Source organism: Drosophila yakuba, chromosome 2L (assembly GCF_016746365.2).
Source record: "Drosophila yakuba strain Tai18E2 chromosome 2L, Prin_Dyak_Tai18E2_2.1, whole genome shotgun sequence".
Classification (NCBI taxonomy): domain Eukaryota; kingdom Metazoa; phylum Arthropoda; class Insecta; order Diptera; family Drosophilidae; genus Drosophila; species Drosophila yakuba.
This window is the reverse complement of record NC_052527.2, coordinates 7178509-7195626: the sequence shown is the minus strand read 5'-3', so window position 1 is coordinate 7195626 and position 17118 is coordinate 7178509. Positions and strand designations below refer to the sequence as shown.

The following is a 17118-nucleotide window of genomic DNA, read 5'->3' as shown; positions in this document are numbered from 1 at the left end:
AAAGTATCTTTTGAAAATGGTATGCATTCATTCCTTTGTGGAGTACTGACTTCACCGATTTGAATATGTTGCCATCCTTCCCTCTACCATGAGTCTGCATAACTCTGGTCACCACTTCCTGAATTCGTAGAATGCTTTTTTAAAATTCAGTAACCGCAGCCAAATTAATTTTCAACTGACTGCGGCGTGGGCGTGACAAATGCAGACAAAGTAAATTGCATAATTGCAGCTTTATTAAATTTAATAAAAATTCATACATATGCCAGTGCCGACATGCCACGCCCCCCATCCGACGGTCAGTGGATCTCGCACCCTTTATTCACATCCGTTAATCGACTGCACTTTTGCAACCCGTTGACTGCGCACAGATGCCGCCGCCTTTATGCCAGGATTCCAGTACTCCAGCATCCTGGCAGAGATGCCAAAGAACGAAGCTGTGTGGCTGCGTGGCCGGAATGGCCGAAAAAGCCTCATATACCCATATGACGGGAGGAAAGCCCGTGGATCCTGGGCCCAGGACCTGTGGCCAGTGCATGTCCTTTGTTGCCAGTCGCATTCGTGAACCCCACACCTTGCCGTCCGCAGCCTTGTGGTTATTTTTTGCATTCACATTTTTGTATTCCATTTAATTTGGCGCTGCTCCTGGCTTTGGCCCTTTATTCGGTTGCTTCTTTACCCATCCTGTCACTTTCGAGCGTAATTTTAATAAAGTTCGCCGCGATTTTTTGTTGTCCGGGTAGTCAATTGTAATCGCCCAGCGATAAGTAAACAAACGTGGACTGGGGACCGCTTTGCTCCTGAGTTGCAATTGCAGCTGGATGGCCGAGTGCTTTCGCATTTTCCTCTTTCGCAGACTTTTCCCCCTCTGCGAGTATGAATATTACTGAGTGATAAGACCAGGGTACTGCAATTAATTGTGAGTGTTGCCATACGGATCCCTCTGCGGATGCGGATGCGAATGTGTGCGGATGCTGGTGCGCTGGCATAATTCAATCTATTTTATTTAAGCTTTCCATTAAGCTTTATTTAATTGCGAGTGCATTGCCTGGCACTTGTCTGGATGTAGTGAATAAAGTATATAGATTAAAGTGGTATTACTTTAACTACGGTTTACACTTGGGTAAGTCTTTAAAGCTAGAGTTATAGAACGAATTGGTGGCTCAGTAATCTATTTAATAATTAATTGTTATAAAAATGATTAAAATTTTTTATATTCTAAATACTTTATAGCAAACATCAGGCTGTTATTAGCTTTTCGCACACCACCAACAATTTTGCTCGATAAATTACTATTTTGAGTGCTTAGTCAAGTGTAAAGATGATCTGGGAAACCGGGCAATTAACGCATCCAAGTGGGGCTGGCTCCCGATTTAGTTGAAAGGGTGAAATGGGTGGGTTAGGCTGCATCGGTGCCATCAAAGTAATGCTCTTCGTGTGTGCCATTGGCAGAAATGCCCACTCCTCTCCGTCGGAGTCGCGTTACAAGTGGACTACGGTGAGTGTCCGGCTAATTGCGACTACACTTCCTTCCCCTAAATACACTTAAAAAGGTACATTATTATTCTGGTTTCCTTTTTAGAGATGAATAATATATAAACGTGTTTTAAGCACCACCATTAAATTCCTTAATATTTCTAAAATATATTTTAGCTCGTAGTTGTTTTTATGTTGCTTTGACCAATGTATATACTCGGAATAAATTTCTTTCTGTGCTTCGCTATCAGATGGACTGGCTGGAGGCCCAGAATGTCAGCCACGAAGTTCACAATGTGACCACGGCGGATGGCTATCAGCTGCAGGTGCAGCGTCTGCCGCGTCTGGGAGCTAAGCCTGTGCTCCTGGTTCACGGATTGCTCGGTTCCTCTCTGGGATGGGTCTGCATGGGGCCTGAACGGAGTTTGGGTAAGCAAGTGGGCACTTTCGGTATCATTCGTACACTTAGGTACAAGCCAGTAGGTTAGTTGATCCAATTTAAAGAACTTATTATGTATGATAATAGGATAGGATGATAGGATGCGAATTTTTCCTGACAATCTATTTGGCAATCTATTTGACAGTAGATTTTTGAATCTATCACTCTAATTGTGGCTGTACTGAACGCACTTTGATATATCTGTATCCAATCCAATCCAATATTTTTTTCCGTGTACAGCCTTCCAGCTGCACCACCGCAAATACGACGTGTGGCTCGCGAATTTGCGCGGAGTGGCGCCCTACGGACGGCAACACATCGACTTGACCGACGTGATGCTCGAATTCTGGCGCTTCAGCTTCCACGAGCATGGCGCCTACGATTTGCCGGCCATAATTGACCACATGGCGAAGGTCACAGGCGACGAGCAGCTGGAGAGGGGAAAAGGTTCTGGGGCGGATGGGGAGGAAATGCACCATCAGGTGGTACTAATTGGACACTCCCAGGTGTGTATGGCGGGTCAGCTGGCTAACTCAACCTTTCTAAACATGCTCTTAGGCCTTTAATGCGTTCCTGGTGCTTTGCGCTGTGCATCCGCGCTTCAGCCAGCGCATACAGCTCATCCAGGCACTGGCACCTCTGGCTCGACTGCATCGCCAGGTGAGGTTTGACTCCTTCCAGGTGCGCCACCTCATGAAGTTTGTCAAGGTAAATGCTTGGAATTTTATGTGTATAGTTAGCGTATATATGTGATATTTCTGCAAGATTATGATCATTACAACCTTAGCCTAAACTTCCACTTAGAATTAACTTCACCAATATTGGTTTATGTTGCACATTTATTTATTTGGCTTGTTATAATAGTTAGCTTTTACAAAAGGCATTTTGGTGACTTCGGCCTCGTAGAGCTTGTCTCGAACCTTGAACTCCACCTTTGTGCCAGGTGCCTTCAGGTTCTCCGCCACATATCCCATAGCAATGTTGCGTCCAGCACTTGGACTTGGGCAGCCACTGGTCACCTGACCTACTTGCTGACCCTGGCTAAGAATAGCCACTCCGGAACGAGCTGGCGGTGGCTTGGTACCCAGCATCTGGAAACCCACTCGCCTTCGACTGACCCCCTCCTTTAGCTGGCCGAGAATCACATCAGCTCCTGGAAAGTCTCGGGTGGTGCGACGTCTTTTGGATACCAACCAGGCGAGAGCCGCCTCCACGGGTGTCGTTTTGGAATCGATATCACTGCCATACAGGCAGAGACCCGCCTCCAATCGCAGGGAGTCTCTGGCTCCCAGACCAGCAAGTTTGAGGACTCCACTCTCAAGTATGGATTCGGTTAGCTTCTGGACCTGGCTGGATTCCACTGATATTTCCACACCGTCCTCTCCAGTGTAACCACATCTCGTGATCCTGACATTGGGAATACCAGCCAAGGTGGTAACGAAGGACGTCATAAAGTAGAGTTGATCCAGAGAAGCTTCCTTGGCAAGTAGCTTTGATAGTTCCTTGGCCACCTGAGGACCCTGGACGGCAACTAGGGATTGATCGGTGGGTGTGAGGAATTCAATTGTAACATCCTTGCCTTGGGACTTAAAGTTATCCTGGAAAATCCACGTATATATTATCCAGCAAAGGTACACTGCACTATACGATTTGAACTTACCACTGCTGCACTCATTATGCCCATGTCCTGTTCTTTCATCGCCGCATTGGAGACCACATACAGCTCCTTCTCACTGACTTTGTTCACGATAAGATCGTCCAGGATGCCGCCCGCCTCGTTGGTGAAGACAGTGAGGCCACCACTGCCCTCGGGAGTGCCCAAAATGTCCGCTGTGCAAACGGACTCCAGACAGGCGGCCGCATCCTTGCCGAAGACCCGGGTCTGCAGCATGTGCGACACGTCGAAGATGGAGCCCACCTGGCGGGTGTGAAGGTGGGAGGCAATAATGCTCTGATCCGTATACTGAACCGGCAGGGCATAGCCTCCAAAGTTCACAATCTTCCCGCCCCTCTGCACGTGGAAATCGTAGAGGGCGGTGCGCTGCCCCTCGCCGGCGGCGGAGGAGGCGTGGCGCAGACCGCCGAGGGCGGTGGGCAGTCGATAGCTTAGTCTGAACATCACGCGGTGACTGAAGCTCGGATCGAGAGCACTGCCAAGACCTGTTCTAGGTGATACACTTCAAGAAATTTACTTAGTTTTGAAGTACAATTTAAGTTTTTAGTTTCCTACTATGCTTGAATTACTATAGATATAAGGGTAATATTATTAGCCAATCGTGATTTAGTTTAGGGTTTAACAAAGGTATTTCCTCGGGAAAACCAATAGTTTTTCTCAGCGTTGCTGATAACACCCTGACCGCTTGACATCGCCCCGGAGATAGGAAACTTCTGAGAGTGGGAGACACTTGGAAATTATTTAGAGAATAGAGTACACTCGGTGATAACCCCCTGGTGCGACTGTAAGTATGTTTTGGTGGATCTTGACGCTTAGGAAAGTGAAACAAATCAGCTGAGTGGAAGCTATTCCAGTGGAAATTTTCTATGTAGAGCATTAGGTTGGTGAAGATAAGCTAAATATTGAATTGATGGCTATTAATAGTTTAAGAACTGAACTACTTTACTAATATTAATATAGTTTATTTTTTCAATGTTCCGGTCCAAACCATTCTAATATTTTAAAGACGTTTGTTTTTCTTTCAGAAACGCCAGAAGGCAAATAAGTTCGAGATCTTTCCACCCGGCTACTTTCGAAAAACATGCCAAGCCAAACGAGATCTTTGCGAATTTTACGCCAAGCAGCTGGCAGGCAGCGCCCAAAACAACAAAAAGGTAAAACATGAATATAAATCATATATAAATACCAATAAGCACTACTTTTTATTCCTATTATCAGCTGTTGGAAGCTTTTAACTACGAGTCTCTACTGCAAGGCGGTTCCCCGCGGGAGATCAAACACTTGCAGCAGATATGGAAATCGGGCGACTTCATCTCCTACGACTTCGGAACGGCGGAGAACTTGCAAGTATATCACAGCGTGGAGGCAATCAGTTACAATATAAGCCAGATCACAGTGCCGATCATATTGTATTTCGGGGAAACCGATGCTATTGCCACGCCGGAAGGAGTCCATGCGATATATGCCAGAATGCTGAAGTCGGTGAAGAGTGTGCAGAGGATTAACTCCAAGAAGTTCAATCATTTGGATTTCCTGCTTTCCGGCGATGTTAAGAGTCTGGTCAACGACAAATTAATCGAGCAAATGGAACAGTTTCTCGAGGGGCGGTTGCCCTACGTAATTGAATGACCGCCAAATAAAAGAAACAAGGTGCCGTCAAAGACCCATTATAATGGAAATAACACAAAATAATTGCCAGCGAAATGCTTTATTTACCTGGGCAGTGGTTCAAAGTGCCAATTATGTAATGCGGTAGCCAAACCATAAAAAATATATATATGGATGTATAACTCAAAAAGGCAGACGCCACAACTGGTCGACACTTTTACTTTCTTTTGATGGCCAACAATAAAACTATCTGTTGTGCTGGCTTTAGCCAAAAGTTTTCGGTTATTAAGTCATTTCGATGGTCAAATGAGAAACGATAAATAATGATAATTACCTTAGTGGAAATGTTTGGACCGACTTTACAACGGTGGGTGGTACGTGCACCTTATAAACAACGTACCTTTAGTATCTTCATTGTAAAAAGATACGTATTTATATCTCTTAGATTTCTGTTTTTTCAGCAAATAATTAAATTGAATTTGTATTACACAGAAAACATTTGGTGCCTTATATATTTCATCCCTTTTGTGTCATCATAAAAATCGTGTCTGCCATTTTGTGAACATTTGTGATTGATAAGATAATTGGTGGCTCCATTGAACATGGTTTAATTTGACAACTGAGTATGTCTCCGGCTCGACGCTTCACTGTACTTGCTGCACTTGATAAGTTTCTTGTTTCCGATTGATACGCCCTACGCATTCGAAGTATACCCTCCCCTCGGCTACCCTCTGATTTGTACCCATATTTAATTAACTGGCCGAAAAGGTAAAACGCAATCGAAATGTAAACAAAAGAAGCTAACACGTCACAGTGCGCAATGTTGTTGTCTGATCGAAAGTTTTTCGTATTTCGGCATTCTTTTTATTATTATTTCTTTTTTTTTTTTGTTTCTTGTATTTGCTGCAGGGTCTCTGCAGAAGTTGGTCGGTGTGGTTTTTGTAATCGGCGGTTCAAACCGTTGACAGTTTTCGAATTGGTCTTCAGTTGAGTTCGTGTCGCGCTGCGTTGAGGTTGAGGTTGAATTCCTCCCAGAGATTCGCTTCCGTGAAAGTGAAACTTGCAGATACTTGTGGCTAAATTAAGATGCGGTGCAGCTTGAGGATGCGGTTGATCCTGCTCCTGGGACTCTGTGTATTCATCTCCAGGATCCAAGGCCAGCTGATTGGCGGCGAGGAGGACGAAGAGGACGAGGAGGAGGAGGAAGAGGAGGAGGAGAGCGTGGAGGACGAATCGCCGGAGGACCGACTGCAGCGCAAGAACATCAAACAAGATTCAACTCTCAGTGTGGTGAGATATTAATTGAAACTTTTCCAGTGATTTAAAAAATAAAATTTTAGATTCTTCATTAAATAATATTATTTAAGATTTTTTGCTTTGAAACATTTGTTTTTAAAGCTACAAGTTTTAGGATGATTTTTTGTGTGTACTCTTAGAACTTAAGCCTATTTTAACAAAGAAGTGCAAACATGTATTTAAATCTTAGAGAAGCAGTTGTATTATGGAAAATAATGACCTGCTCTTCCGAATTATTACCGAAAACTCCTTTCATAGCGAAGTGGAAGATTACTCCTCTCCGTGCGGCCATTATCATCACTTCACTTCTCACCCATTTCGTCAACAGGACAAATTAATCGCCAAGTACGGCTACGAGGCGGAGGTGCACCATGTGACCACCGAGGACGGATACATTCTCACCATGCACCGCATCCGCAAGCAGGGCGCCCCGCCCTTCCTACTGCAGCACGGACTCGTGGACAGCTCGGCGGGATTTGTGGTAATGGGCCCCAACGTGAGCCTGGGTAAGTGCCATCCGCGTCGTCCGTGATTAATGGCCAAATGATTACGACCGAAGTCCACTTTGCAGCCTACTTGCTGGCCGACCACAACTACGATGTCTGGCTGGGAAACGCCCGGGGCAATCGCTACTCGAGAAACCACACCACCCTCGACCCGGATGAGTCCAAGTTCTGGGACTTCAGTTGGCACGAGATCGGCGTGTACGACTTGCCCGCGATGATTGATCACGTGCTAAGGGTCACTGGATTTCCGAAACTGCACTACGCCGGCCACTCGCAGGGCTGCACCTCCTTCTTCGTGATGTGCTCCATGCGTCCCGCCTACAACGCCAAGGTCGTCTCCATGCAGGCCCTCGCCCCCGCCGTGTATGCCAAGGAGACCGAGGACCATCCCTACATCAGGGCCATCAGCCTGTACTTTAATGTGAGTAACGTTGAAGTAACGTGATGTGGAACGGGATTTATTCACCTGTATTAAGACATATTTATTTTGGCTTATTTTTACTTTACAATACTTTTCTTTACTAATACTTAATGCTAAATTTTTGCAGAGCCTGGTAGGCAGCTCGATTAGGGAGATGTTCAACGGCGAGTTCCGGTTTCTGTGCCGGATGACGGAGGAGACGGAACGCCTGTGCATCGAGGCCGTGTTTGGAATCGTGGGTCGCAACTGGAACGAGTTCAACAGGGTAACACCAAGCCTAAGTTACAAAAAGAGCACGGATTAACTTTCGAGATATGTTGCAGAAAATGTTCCCCGTGATCCTGGGTCACTATCCGGCAGGAGTGGCTGCCAAGCAGGTGAAGCACTTCATCCAGATCATCAAGAGCGGTCGCTTTGCGCCGTATAGCTACAGTTCGAACAAGAACATGCAGCTGTACAGAGATCACCTGCCGCCTCGTTACAACCTGAGTATGGTGACAGTGCCCACTTTCGTGTACTACTCCACCAATGATCTGCTATGCCACCCCAAAGACGTGGAGTCCATGTGCGATGACCTGGGCAACGTGACGGGCAAGTACCTGGTGCCGCAGAAGGAGTTCAACCACATGGACTTCCTCTGGGCCATCGATGTGCGGAAAATGCTCTACCGGCGTATGCTGCAGGTCCTCGGAAAACTGCGTGAGGGCTCGCAAGAAGAGGCTAATCGATCCAGGAGGGAAGTCCGCGGACGATTCATACGGTCTTGAGTATGTTAAATATAAGTTGTAATTTCAGGTATTTATTTGGACAATAATTTTATAAGCAAAACTCAGAGTTTCGTATTTGTTACCATTTCATTTATTTAGTTTTCTTATGTGAGAGAAATCTGTGCCTAAAAGTGTATATGACATACCGTGTCGATTTCAGATTCATATTAAAAATAAGAAAGCTTCTTCACTTCTCCCAAATTAAATATTTATTTATTTATTTGCTCTCCGTTGTACTTTGCTTTAAATATGAAAAAGCTGCCCGCATTTGCATCGCATTCTCAAGTGTGCATGGCCAACTCCGGCGGAAGCGGAAGTCAAGTGTTTCTTTCGCCCCACAAAAGCCGTAACAGATTTTGCATCAACATCAGCCAGCTGGCGGGCCAAGATACATGCATTTGTAAGCAGATTTCCTGCAAGCACAGTTTTCCATTTTCCCCAGTGCTTTCTACTAGGCCAACAGCTGACACCGGGGCCAAGAAGCTGCCACATTTCCCGCCTTTTCCACACCCCCGCCAGCTCCACGTTCTGGGGCTCTTAGCCCACATTGTCTCTCCATTTGCATTTGGGTGGAGCTCAGCACTGCTCAGCTGCGCTTTTCCGGCAACACCAGCAGCCAAGTTAAGTGAAAAACTGTGTCTAAGTTGGCGACAATGGCAACCGGCTCGTGGCTCAGATCGATTGTACAGAACCGCATTTTCCAAGTTCTCTACTCATTATCAGTATCATGCCCTAAAGAAAAACTTCCGTGTACAGTTTTTAAGCTGTAAGTCTTGTTCTAGTGGCCACACATATAATATATTACTGAGAATTCGATTATATTTGTCGACGTCATAGCAGATGTAAAAATAATGCTAATTTTACCATGCTTCGGTGAGGGAAATTGATTGTGGGATAAATATAGAGGCACGAAAAACTTGAATAACTTAATGCGATGCCAGAATACTCTGTATAGTTTATTGGGCGTGAGTTGGAGATTTTTAGGTAAGCTATAAGGTAATGAAATATTTACGATGCAGGTATAAAGTATCTATATGGTATTAAGATGCATTTGCACTTAAGCAAGATGATATAAAATAAAATGTATGAAAAGTTCCCTGTGATGAATTCTTCCAGATCGGATTGACCTTAATTTTGCAGCTTCTTCATAGCACGTGTTTTATTTATACATTTGTGAATCCCCTCCCAGTCAAAAAACTATGATAAATGTTAAGGAACTGGTTTCCGTCTGTTTTTTCGAATTAATTAACAAAGAAATCGTCACCAAATTTGTTTACTTACAGTTTAACCTCTGTTCAAGTTTTAAAGTTTTCCCATTTCTGCTCTTTCAGTTTGTCGCATTTGAGTTTATGATAGTAATTGCATTTCAGATACCAACAAATTAAGACGGCGAAATGATATGAACTCTTAACAAATTTTTAATTATTTGGATCTGTAAGGTACAAAAAAATGGGGAGTTCGGAGTAGCGAATAGCGAAGTTTACCTGTAGTGGCTTTGACGTCATGATTGCTAGGCGCATTTTCGGTTCTATAAAAGGTAGCAGTTTTCTCGGAAAGCAGTTAGTAAAATTGAGACAATGGCTCCCGCGGGATTGTATATACTTCTGTCTGCCTGCTGCGTGTCCTTGGCATCCGCCGGATTTGGATTTGGCTTCGGTGGTGGCAGCCTTGGACTTGGAGGCGGAAACGGTGGTGGCTCTGCTCAAGCAAGCCTGCCTGGATTGAGTCTGGGTGGCGAATACAACAGAGGATCTTCTGGATCGGTTCTGAATCAGGCTGCCAACGGCATTCTGGGCGCTGCTTCGACTGGAGCCAATGTAATCCACTCCGCCGGATCTGCAGCTGCCAGTCACGGAGCTCAGGCTGCCAATGGAGTGCTAGGAGCAGCTGGATCTGGAGCAGATGCCGTCCACTCTGCCGGATCTACAGCTGCTGCTCACGGAGCTCAGGCCATAAACGGAGTATTGGGAGTGGCGGCAACTGGAGCCAATGTAATCCACTCCGCCGGATCTGCAGCTGCCAGTCACGGAGCTCAGGCTGCCAATGGAGTGCTAGGAGCAGCTGGATCTGGAGTAGATGCCGCCCATTCTGCCGGATCTACAGCTGCCAATCATGGAGCTCAGGCCATAAACGGAATATTGGGAGTGGCAGCAACTGGAGCTAATGCTGTGCACTCGGCCGGATCGACAGCCGCTTCCCACGGAGCCCACGATGCCCACGCAGTGCTGGGAGCTGCTGCGACTGGAGTCAATGCTGTACACTCTGCAGGTTCCACGGCGGCGGATCAGCTACACAAAGCCTCTGAACACAGTGGATCGAGTTCTGTTTCCATTGGAGCTGGACATTTGAATATTCAGTCCTCTGACAACAGTGGTGCCAAGCCGAATGCTGCACACTTGACCATTGGTTCTTCCGGCGTCACGGGTTCCAGTGGCCTCCATCATAGCACCGGTTCAGCTACTGTTGATGCAGCGAATGCAGTGCTGAATGCAGCGGGAGCTGGAGCAACCGGATCGTCCGGTGCCGCTCATGGAGCTCAAGTTGTCAATGGAGTTTTGGGAGTTGCAGGCGCCGGAGCCAATGTTGTCCATTCCGCCGGATCAATTGCTGCCGCTCATGGAGCTCAGGCTGCAAACAAAGTTGCCAGCGGCATTGCCAATGGTGCATCCACCGGTTCCGGAGCCAGTTCTGGTCACTTGAGCATCGGGTCATCTGGAATTTCCGGATCCAGCTCTGGCTCACATGGCAATGGTCACTTGAGCGTGGGAACTTCCGGCGCCAATACAGCTCAAATCACTGGATCTTCGTCAGCTGGAGCACACCACACTGGATCAGTACAGGCTGGTTCTGCCAAGATCACAGCTGGACATGGAAAAATTGAAGCCTCTGGCTCGAATTCCGGCGCTGCTGGTGCTGGTCACCTTGATGTTGGAGCCACTGGTGCCAGTGCAATGAAAACATCCTCCACATATCATAAAGCTGAATCTTCGAAGGTCTCTGCTGGACATGCATCCACGGGAGGCGCTACATCTGGCTCAACCAGCGGTCAGCTGAGTATTGGAGCATCAGGAGGTTCTGGCTCTGCTGGCTCCCATGGAGTGGGAAATTTTAACATTAAATCGTCTGAAACCACATATTCGTCAAAAACCGAAGAATCCAAGTTTAGTGCTGGTCATGCCCACATTAGTTCTGGATCCTCAACCATTGGAGCCTCTGGAACACAAGCTGGATCTGCCCACATCAAGACAGAACACAAGAAAGTGGAATCATCGGGATCGAGCTCCTCGCTCACTGGATCAGGTTCTGCTTCCATCGGTGCTGGTCATCTGAATATCCAATCTGCTGGCTCTACCGGTTCATCCCAAACTGCTTCGAATAGCGCATCTATTGGTGTCGGACATCTGAGCATTGGAGCAACAGATTCCACCTCTAAGGAATCCTCTGCCCATGCCTCATCTGGTCACTTAAGCATCGGATCAGCTGGAATCTCTGGATCTGCTGGTTCAGGAGCTGGATCATCCAAGATCAATGCTGGACATTTGAGTATCGGAACCTCTGGAATCTCCGGATCTGCTGGTTCTGGAGCTGCAGCTGGATCATCCAAGATCAATGCTGGACATTTGAGTATCGGATCCTCTGGAATCTCTGGATCTGCTGGTTCAGGAGCTGGATCATCCAAGATCAATGCTGGACATTTGAGTATCGGAACCTCTGGAATCTCCGGATCTGCTGGTTCTGGAGCTGGATCAGCCAAGATCAATGCCGGACATTTGAGTATCGGATCCTCTGGAATCTCCGGATCTGCTGGGTCTGGAGCTGCAGCTGGATCATCCAAAATCAATGCCGGACATTTGAGTATCGGATCCTCTGGAATCTCTGGATCTGCTGGTTCTGGAGCTGGATCAGCCAAGATCAATGCCGGACATTTGAGTATCGGATCCTCTGGAAATGCAGGATCAGCTTCCTTAGGGTCGAATGGCCTGTCAGTTGGAGCAAACGGACACAAATCTAGCACCGCTGGATCGATTGGACTAGCCGGTGCCCACGATGCAGCTTCTCTGGCCCATGGAGTCGCCAGTGGTATACTGACACCTGCTGTGGGTTCGGGAAGTCTCTCTCTCGGTGGTAACACTGGATCTTCGGGATCGAGCGGAGCTTCCAGCCAAGGAGGATATCGTCAGGGAAGTATCAATTTGGGAGGAAACGGTCTAAGCCTTGGAGGCAATCTCGGTGGAAATTCCGGAAGTGCCGGATTTGGATTGGGTGGCGCTCACCTGGGAGGATCCATAAACCGTGGTGCTGGTCTTTTCCTTGGCTAATTTTAAGTTACCTTTAATATTTTGAAGTATTCTATATTTAAATTGTATATTTAAAATTTCAACTGGACAATTATTAATCTTTACTATTAAACCTTTTGCGAATGCAAATGAGAATGAATTTATTGGGCCACATTAGAATATAATAACACCATAATTTACTACTGCTATAAATAACGATTACTAAATGTGTGCTTTTAGATCATGTTTTTTTTTTTTTTTAAATTAATTAACATCTTTATTTAATATTATTCAGGAACAGGTCAATTAAAGCCTTTAACCTAAATGTTGTCTTAAGTAAATAATCTCTTAATTATAAAATATAATTTGTTTTCATCTTAATATATAGGAATAGGTCAAATTTCGAGTAGTGAGGTTTCAGGTAAATAATATATTCATACTATCATCTTAGAAGCAGTCCAAAATGTCTTCTTTTGAGCCTGCGAATTGGGATAGCCCCCTGTAATCTCCGGGCGAGACGATTACGGTGGGCAGTTAGTCGGTCGTTGTATCTGCTTGAGAAGAACGAGATTTGGTCTTCAACAAGGCTCAGGTTTAAATCATTGTGAAGCGTTTGGCCGCTAACGAACCAGTCACAGCCAGTGATTTGTCTTAATGTTTTGTTCTGGACGGTTTGGAATCGTTTTCGGTGGGACGCAGCCGCCACTCCCCAAATTTGGATGCCGTATCTCCAAGTAGGTGCGATAATTTGCTGATAAATCTGACGCTTGCATCTTAAAGGTAGTTTGCTTTTCTTATTTAGCATCCAGAATAGTTGGTTACGCTTTAGGTTGCACATTTTGACGACTCTGGCAATATGATCTCGGAAGGTTAGGCGTTTGTCCAGTGTGAGGCCTAGGTATTTCGCCTTAGTTGCTTGCTCTATGTCCACATTATTAATGTGTACCGCAGGAGTTGTTTTACGGCGTAACGTAAAGCAAACGTTTACGCATTTGCTTTCGTTAATTTTGATGTTGTTCGCCATGGCCCATTTCTCGAATTCGTTGAGATAAGTTTGCAGCATTTGTGACGACTCGGTCTCACTGTTCGAGGAGCTGAGAAAGCAGACGTCGTCAGCGAAGCTGGCCAGCAGCATTTTGCTGTTGTCATAGGTCATTTCATAATAGCTTGGCTTGGGGATGTCTGCTGTATAGATGGAGTAAAGTATCGGTCCTAAGACGCTTCCTTGAGGTACGCCAGCTGCAATGGCAACATTTACAGAGGTTGCGTCTCTGGACTGGACGCAAAACTCTCTGTTTGTGAGAAACGATCTGATGAGCTCAAACAGGTTGGCTGGCAGCGCTGTTTTGACTTTGGCTAGTAGTCCCGGGATCCAAACTCTATCAAATGCCTGTTGAATGTCGAGGAAGATTCCGTTGCAGTATTCTTTATGGTCATAGGCCTTCAGGATATGATTGACTACACGGTGCAGTTGCTCAATCGTACTGTGGCCAGCTCTGAATCCGAATTGGTGCATTGGAATAGTATCATTGTCTTCTAGATGTATTATAAGTCGGGAAGCTATCAGCCTTTCCATTACCTTCGATAAGGAGGGCAGGAGACTGATAGGCCGGTAGGAGCTTGGATCCTGTTCCGGCTTCCCTGGCTTTAGAATCATACTGATTCTAGCACTCTTCCATTTTTTGGGAAAGTATTGCACTCTAAGTATCGCATTGAATATCAATGTGATAAGTAATAGTGCTCTCTTGGGAAGGATTTTAAGTACTGCGTTGCTTATTAGGTCGTGACCTGGCGCCTTTCGTCTTTTGAGGGTACGTATCATGTTTGAGACTTCTTCCAGACGGATAGGTCTTATTGGAGGTGACATCTGGAATGGGCGCTGTAGTACTTCGTTTATACTGTTGATATCCCCCTCGGATGCGAAATTAAACGCAGTGAATCTGTCGCCAAGGTGTTCCGCAAATGTTTGTACTTGCTCTTCTAAGGAGCGACACCAGTTACCATTGCTGTTCTTCAGAGGCGTAACTTTCTGTGGCATTCTTTTTACTTTTTTGGTAAAGGACAACATATTAAAAGTGGAATCATTAGAATAATCCATATTGGTTAGCATATGTTCGAATTGCGCATTTTTCAATTCAGCCATGGCAACGTGAAGCTCTCTGGCGCATCTATGCCATTGAGCTTTATCCTCAGGACTGTGCGTTCGAATATAACGTCTTCTCAGTGCTCTCTTACGGACTAGCATCTCTGCAATGGTTGGATCAAATCTATTCGAGTGGCGTATGAGGGCTCTGCTATGATTATTTACAGTGTGCATGTTTGCACTCCTCGCCGCATTTGTCACATTGGTAGTGAAGAGGTCTACCGCGTCGTCAATTTCAGCAGCAGAGTTGATCTTAATGTTAAGGCGTATCGATCTACATAGTTCTTCCTTGAAAACAGCTACATTTGTGTGTTTGCTAAGAAGTTGCCTACGTTGAGTGCATTGTGTGGCTTCTGTTTTTAATGTAGTGATGAGAGACAGGTGGTCCGATTCAAGATCGTGTACCAATTAAAATGTTCGCAAAATAAACATTACGATGGTGGTGCCTAGAAATGTTTAATTACTTTATATAATTCATCACTCTGTGTTGCGTGTGTATTTTCACTCCATCACACCAGAGTGACGTAGAACCAAAGGGTCAATGTCGTAACCATCAACCGCCTCCGAATATCATCTAATTGAAAATCAATCTAATCTTTGGCGAGTCTGGGTCTGGATTCAATGCAACTGATTCCGAGGCAATCGATGATTAAAATGGTTTACATAAGGCTGAGCGACTGAGTTCTGGATTATGACGAGGTCGCAATACCCTCTGTCTTGCTAACCCATCTCGAAGCCACATTTGATCTTCCATTTGGAATATGCTTATCCGTTTATTTTGGTTAATAAACAATAGAAATCGGGCTGAGCTTCATTAGGTTAATTCATCATTGCTGATTGATATCATGAATCTCCAGCGGGTTGCACACGCCTTCCAAATATTCGGTTCTCCCTAGGGTATAATGTAATTTCCGACTCTAGACAATCGAGAATATTAAAATGGAACTCGTTTGTGTTCTCCACGGGTGCAAATTACACTATGCAACAGGTGTGCGCTCTCACTTATAGTTATTGACGTACAGAAGGGGTTTTACGATTCTCACTAAATTAGTAACTCAATTAACCAACATTGTAACAAATAGTGTTTCGAAATGGGTAACCAATCCATTTGATTATACTTTGTTGTCCAGTGCAGTTTGAGTTTTTGCCTGGCTTGACCCTAGGATCTCAGCATTCGGAACGTGACTGGGTTCTGTTCTTTTTTCGCGCTCTGCGAAATTTTTGCAAGTATTTTGCTATTATATGTGCTTTTTGCACATCGGATAGCCTCTTATAAAAGCCGGCATCTTTCCACGGAGACCAGTTAGTGAGCTGCAGGCAAAGCTTCCGATGCGTCTGTTTGTAGTGCTGAGTGTTTGTGTGGCGTTGGCTTCCGCCGGAGGTTACGGCGGTGGAGGCGGAGGTGGTGGCGGTGGACACGCCGGGGCATCCGCTTCCTCGTCCGCTTCAGCCGGCGCAATTGGCGGCGGCGATGGAGGTGGTAAGTTCGGCGGAGGTTACGGATCTGGAGGTCAAGGTTCTGGAGGACACGGATCTGGCGGCTTCGGCGGCTCTGGAGGCGATTTAGTATTTGGAGGCGGCGCTGGCGGAGGAGGTCCCTTTGGAGGTGGCCCTTCGGGCGGTGGAGTTATTTCCGGCGGAGGACATTCTGGAGGCGGAGGAGGAATCGGTGGCGGTCATGGATTCGGATCAGGTGGACATTCCGGCGGAGGAATCGGTGGCGGTCCTGGCGGAATTGGCGGTGGAGGTGGCCATTCTGGAGGAGGTGGCGTAATAGGTGGCGGTCCTGGATTCGGAGGAGGTGACTATTCTGGAGGAGGAGGCGGTATCGGCGGCGGAGGTGGCCATTCTGGTGGAGGCGGTGGAATCGGCGGCGCCGGAAGCTCTGCATCATCTTCAGTTGGAGTTATTGGCGGAGGTCACGGCGGCGGAGGACACGGCGGCGGAGGTCACGGCGGCGGAGGATCTGGCTTCGGACCGGGTGGAGGAATCGGAGGAGGACACTCTGGAGGAGGTGGCTTTGGCCCCGGCATTGGAGGCGGTGGAGGTGGCTTTGGCCCCGGCATTGGAGGCGGTGGAGGTGGCTTTGGTCCCGGCGGTGGAGGCTTCGGACCCGGCATTGGAGGCGGATCCGGTGGAGGACACTTTGGAGGTGGTCTTAGCCACAAGCACAAGGGCCACGGAGGCGGTGGCGGATACAAAGGCGGCTATGGAGGAGGTGGTGGCGGCGGTGGTGGTGGCGGTGGCGGTGGCGGCTACGGAGGTGGACCTGGAGCTGGCTTCGGAGGCGGACCAGGTGGTGGTGGTGGCTACGGAGGCGGACCAGGAGGTGGTGGTGGCTACGGAGGTGGCTCCGGAGCCTCTGCTTCAGCCAGTGCCAGTGCTTCGGCAGGAGCAGGCGGCGGCTATCATGGCTAGTCTGGAGTACCCGATGCGCAATATACCTGTAATTCTCCCAGTGGCTTTAAGTATTACGTAAATCAAAATCAAATATAGTTTTTGTACTCAAACAA

General features: G+C 46.7%; 5 protein-coding genes across 6 annotated transcripts; 4 read left to right on the top strand and 1 right to left on the bottom strand.

Annotated features, from left to right (window-relative positions):
• Window positions 1-1281: 1281 nt before the first annotated feature.
• Window positions 1282-5291, top strand: LOC6527170 (lipase 1). Its single transcript, XM_002088228.4, has 6 exons — window positions 1282-1495; window positions 1725-1902; window positions 2153-2418; window positions 2471-2620; window positions 4613-4741; window positions 4806-5291. Exons 1-6 carry the CDS (start codon window positions 1388-1390, stop codon window positions 5214-5216), a joined length of 1242 nt encoding a protein of 413 aa, XP_002088264.1. The 5' UTR covers window positions 1282-1387; the 3' UTR covers window positions 5217-5291.
• Window positions 2734-4056, bottom strand: LOC6527171 (aminomethyltransferase, mitochondrial). The gene is made up of 2 exons (XM_002088229.3): window positions 3573-4056; window positions 2734-3510 (listed from the first exon to the last, which is right to left on the bottom strand). The coding sequence occupies exons 1-2, from the start codon at window positions 4029-4031 to the stop codon at window positions 2752-2754; spliced, it is 1218 nt and encodes a 405-aa protein (XP_002088265.1). The 5' UTR covers window positions 4032-4056; the 3' UTR covers window positions 2734-2751.
• A 134-nt stretch (window positions 5292-5425) lies between the features above and the next one.
• LOC6527169 (lipase 1) lies at window positions 5426-8386 on the top strand. Its single transcript, XM_002088227.3, has 5 exons — window positions 5426-6485; window positions 6820-6997; window positions 7063-7418; window positions 7546-7683; window positions 7742-8386. Exons 1-5 carry the CDS (start codon window positions 6282-6284, stop codon window positions 8183-8185), a joined length of 1320 nt encoding a protein of 439 aa, XP_002088263.1. The 5' UTR covers window positions 5426-6281; the 3' UTR covers window positions 8186-8386.
• Window positions 8387-9749: 1363 nt separating this feature from the next.
• LOC6527168 (uncharacterized PE-PGRS family protein PE_PGRS54) lies at window positions 9750-12612 on the top strand. Of its 2 annotated transcripts, XM_039370578.2 has the most exons (2): window positions 9750-10002; window positions 10177-12612. In XM_039370578.2, the coding sequence occupies exons 1-2, from the start codon at window positions 9763-9765 to the stop codon at window positions 12502-12504; spliced, it is 2568 nt and encodes an 855-aa protein (XP_039226512.1). In that variant the 5' UTR covers window positions 9750-9762; the 3' UTR covers window positions 12505-12612. The 2 variants fall into 2 exon arrangements, with proteins under 2 accessions (XP_039226512.1, XP_002088262.3); XM_002088226.4 differs by having other exon boundaries at window positions 9750-12612.
• Window positions 12613-15888: 3276 nt separating this feature from the next.
• Window positions 15889-17118, top strand: LOC6527167 (glycine-rich cell wall structural protein). Its single transcript, XM_002088225.4, has one exon. It carries the CDS (start codon window positions 15935-15937, stop codon window positions 17021-17023), a length of 1089 nt encoding a protein of 362 aa, XP_002088261.2. The 5' UTR covers window positions 15889-15934; the 3' UTR covers window positions 17024-17118.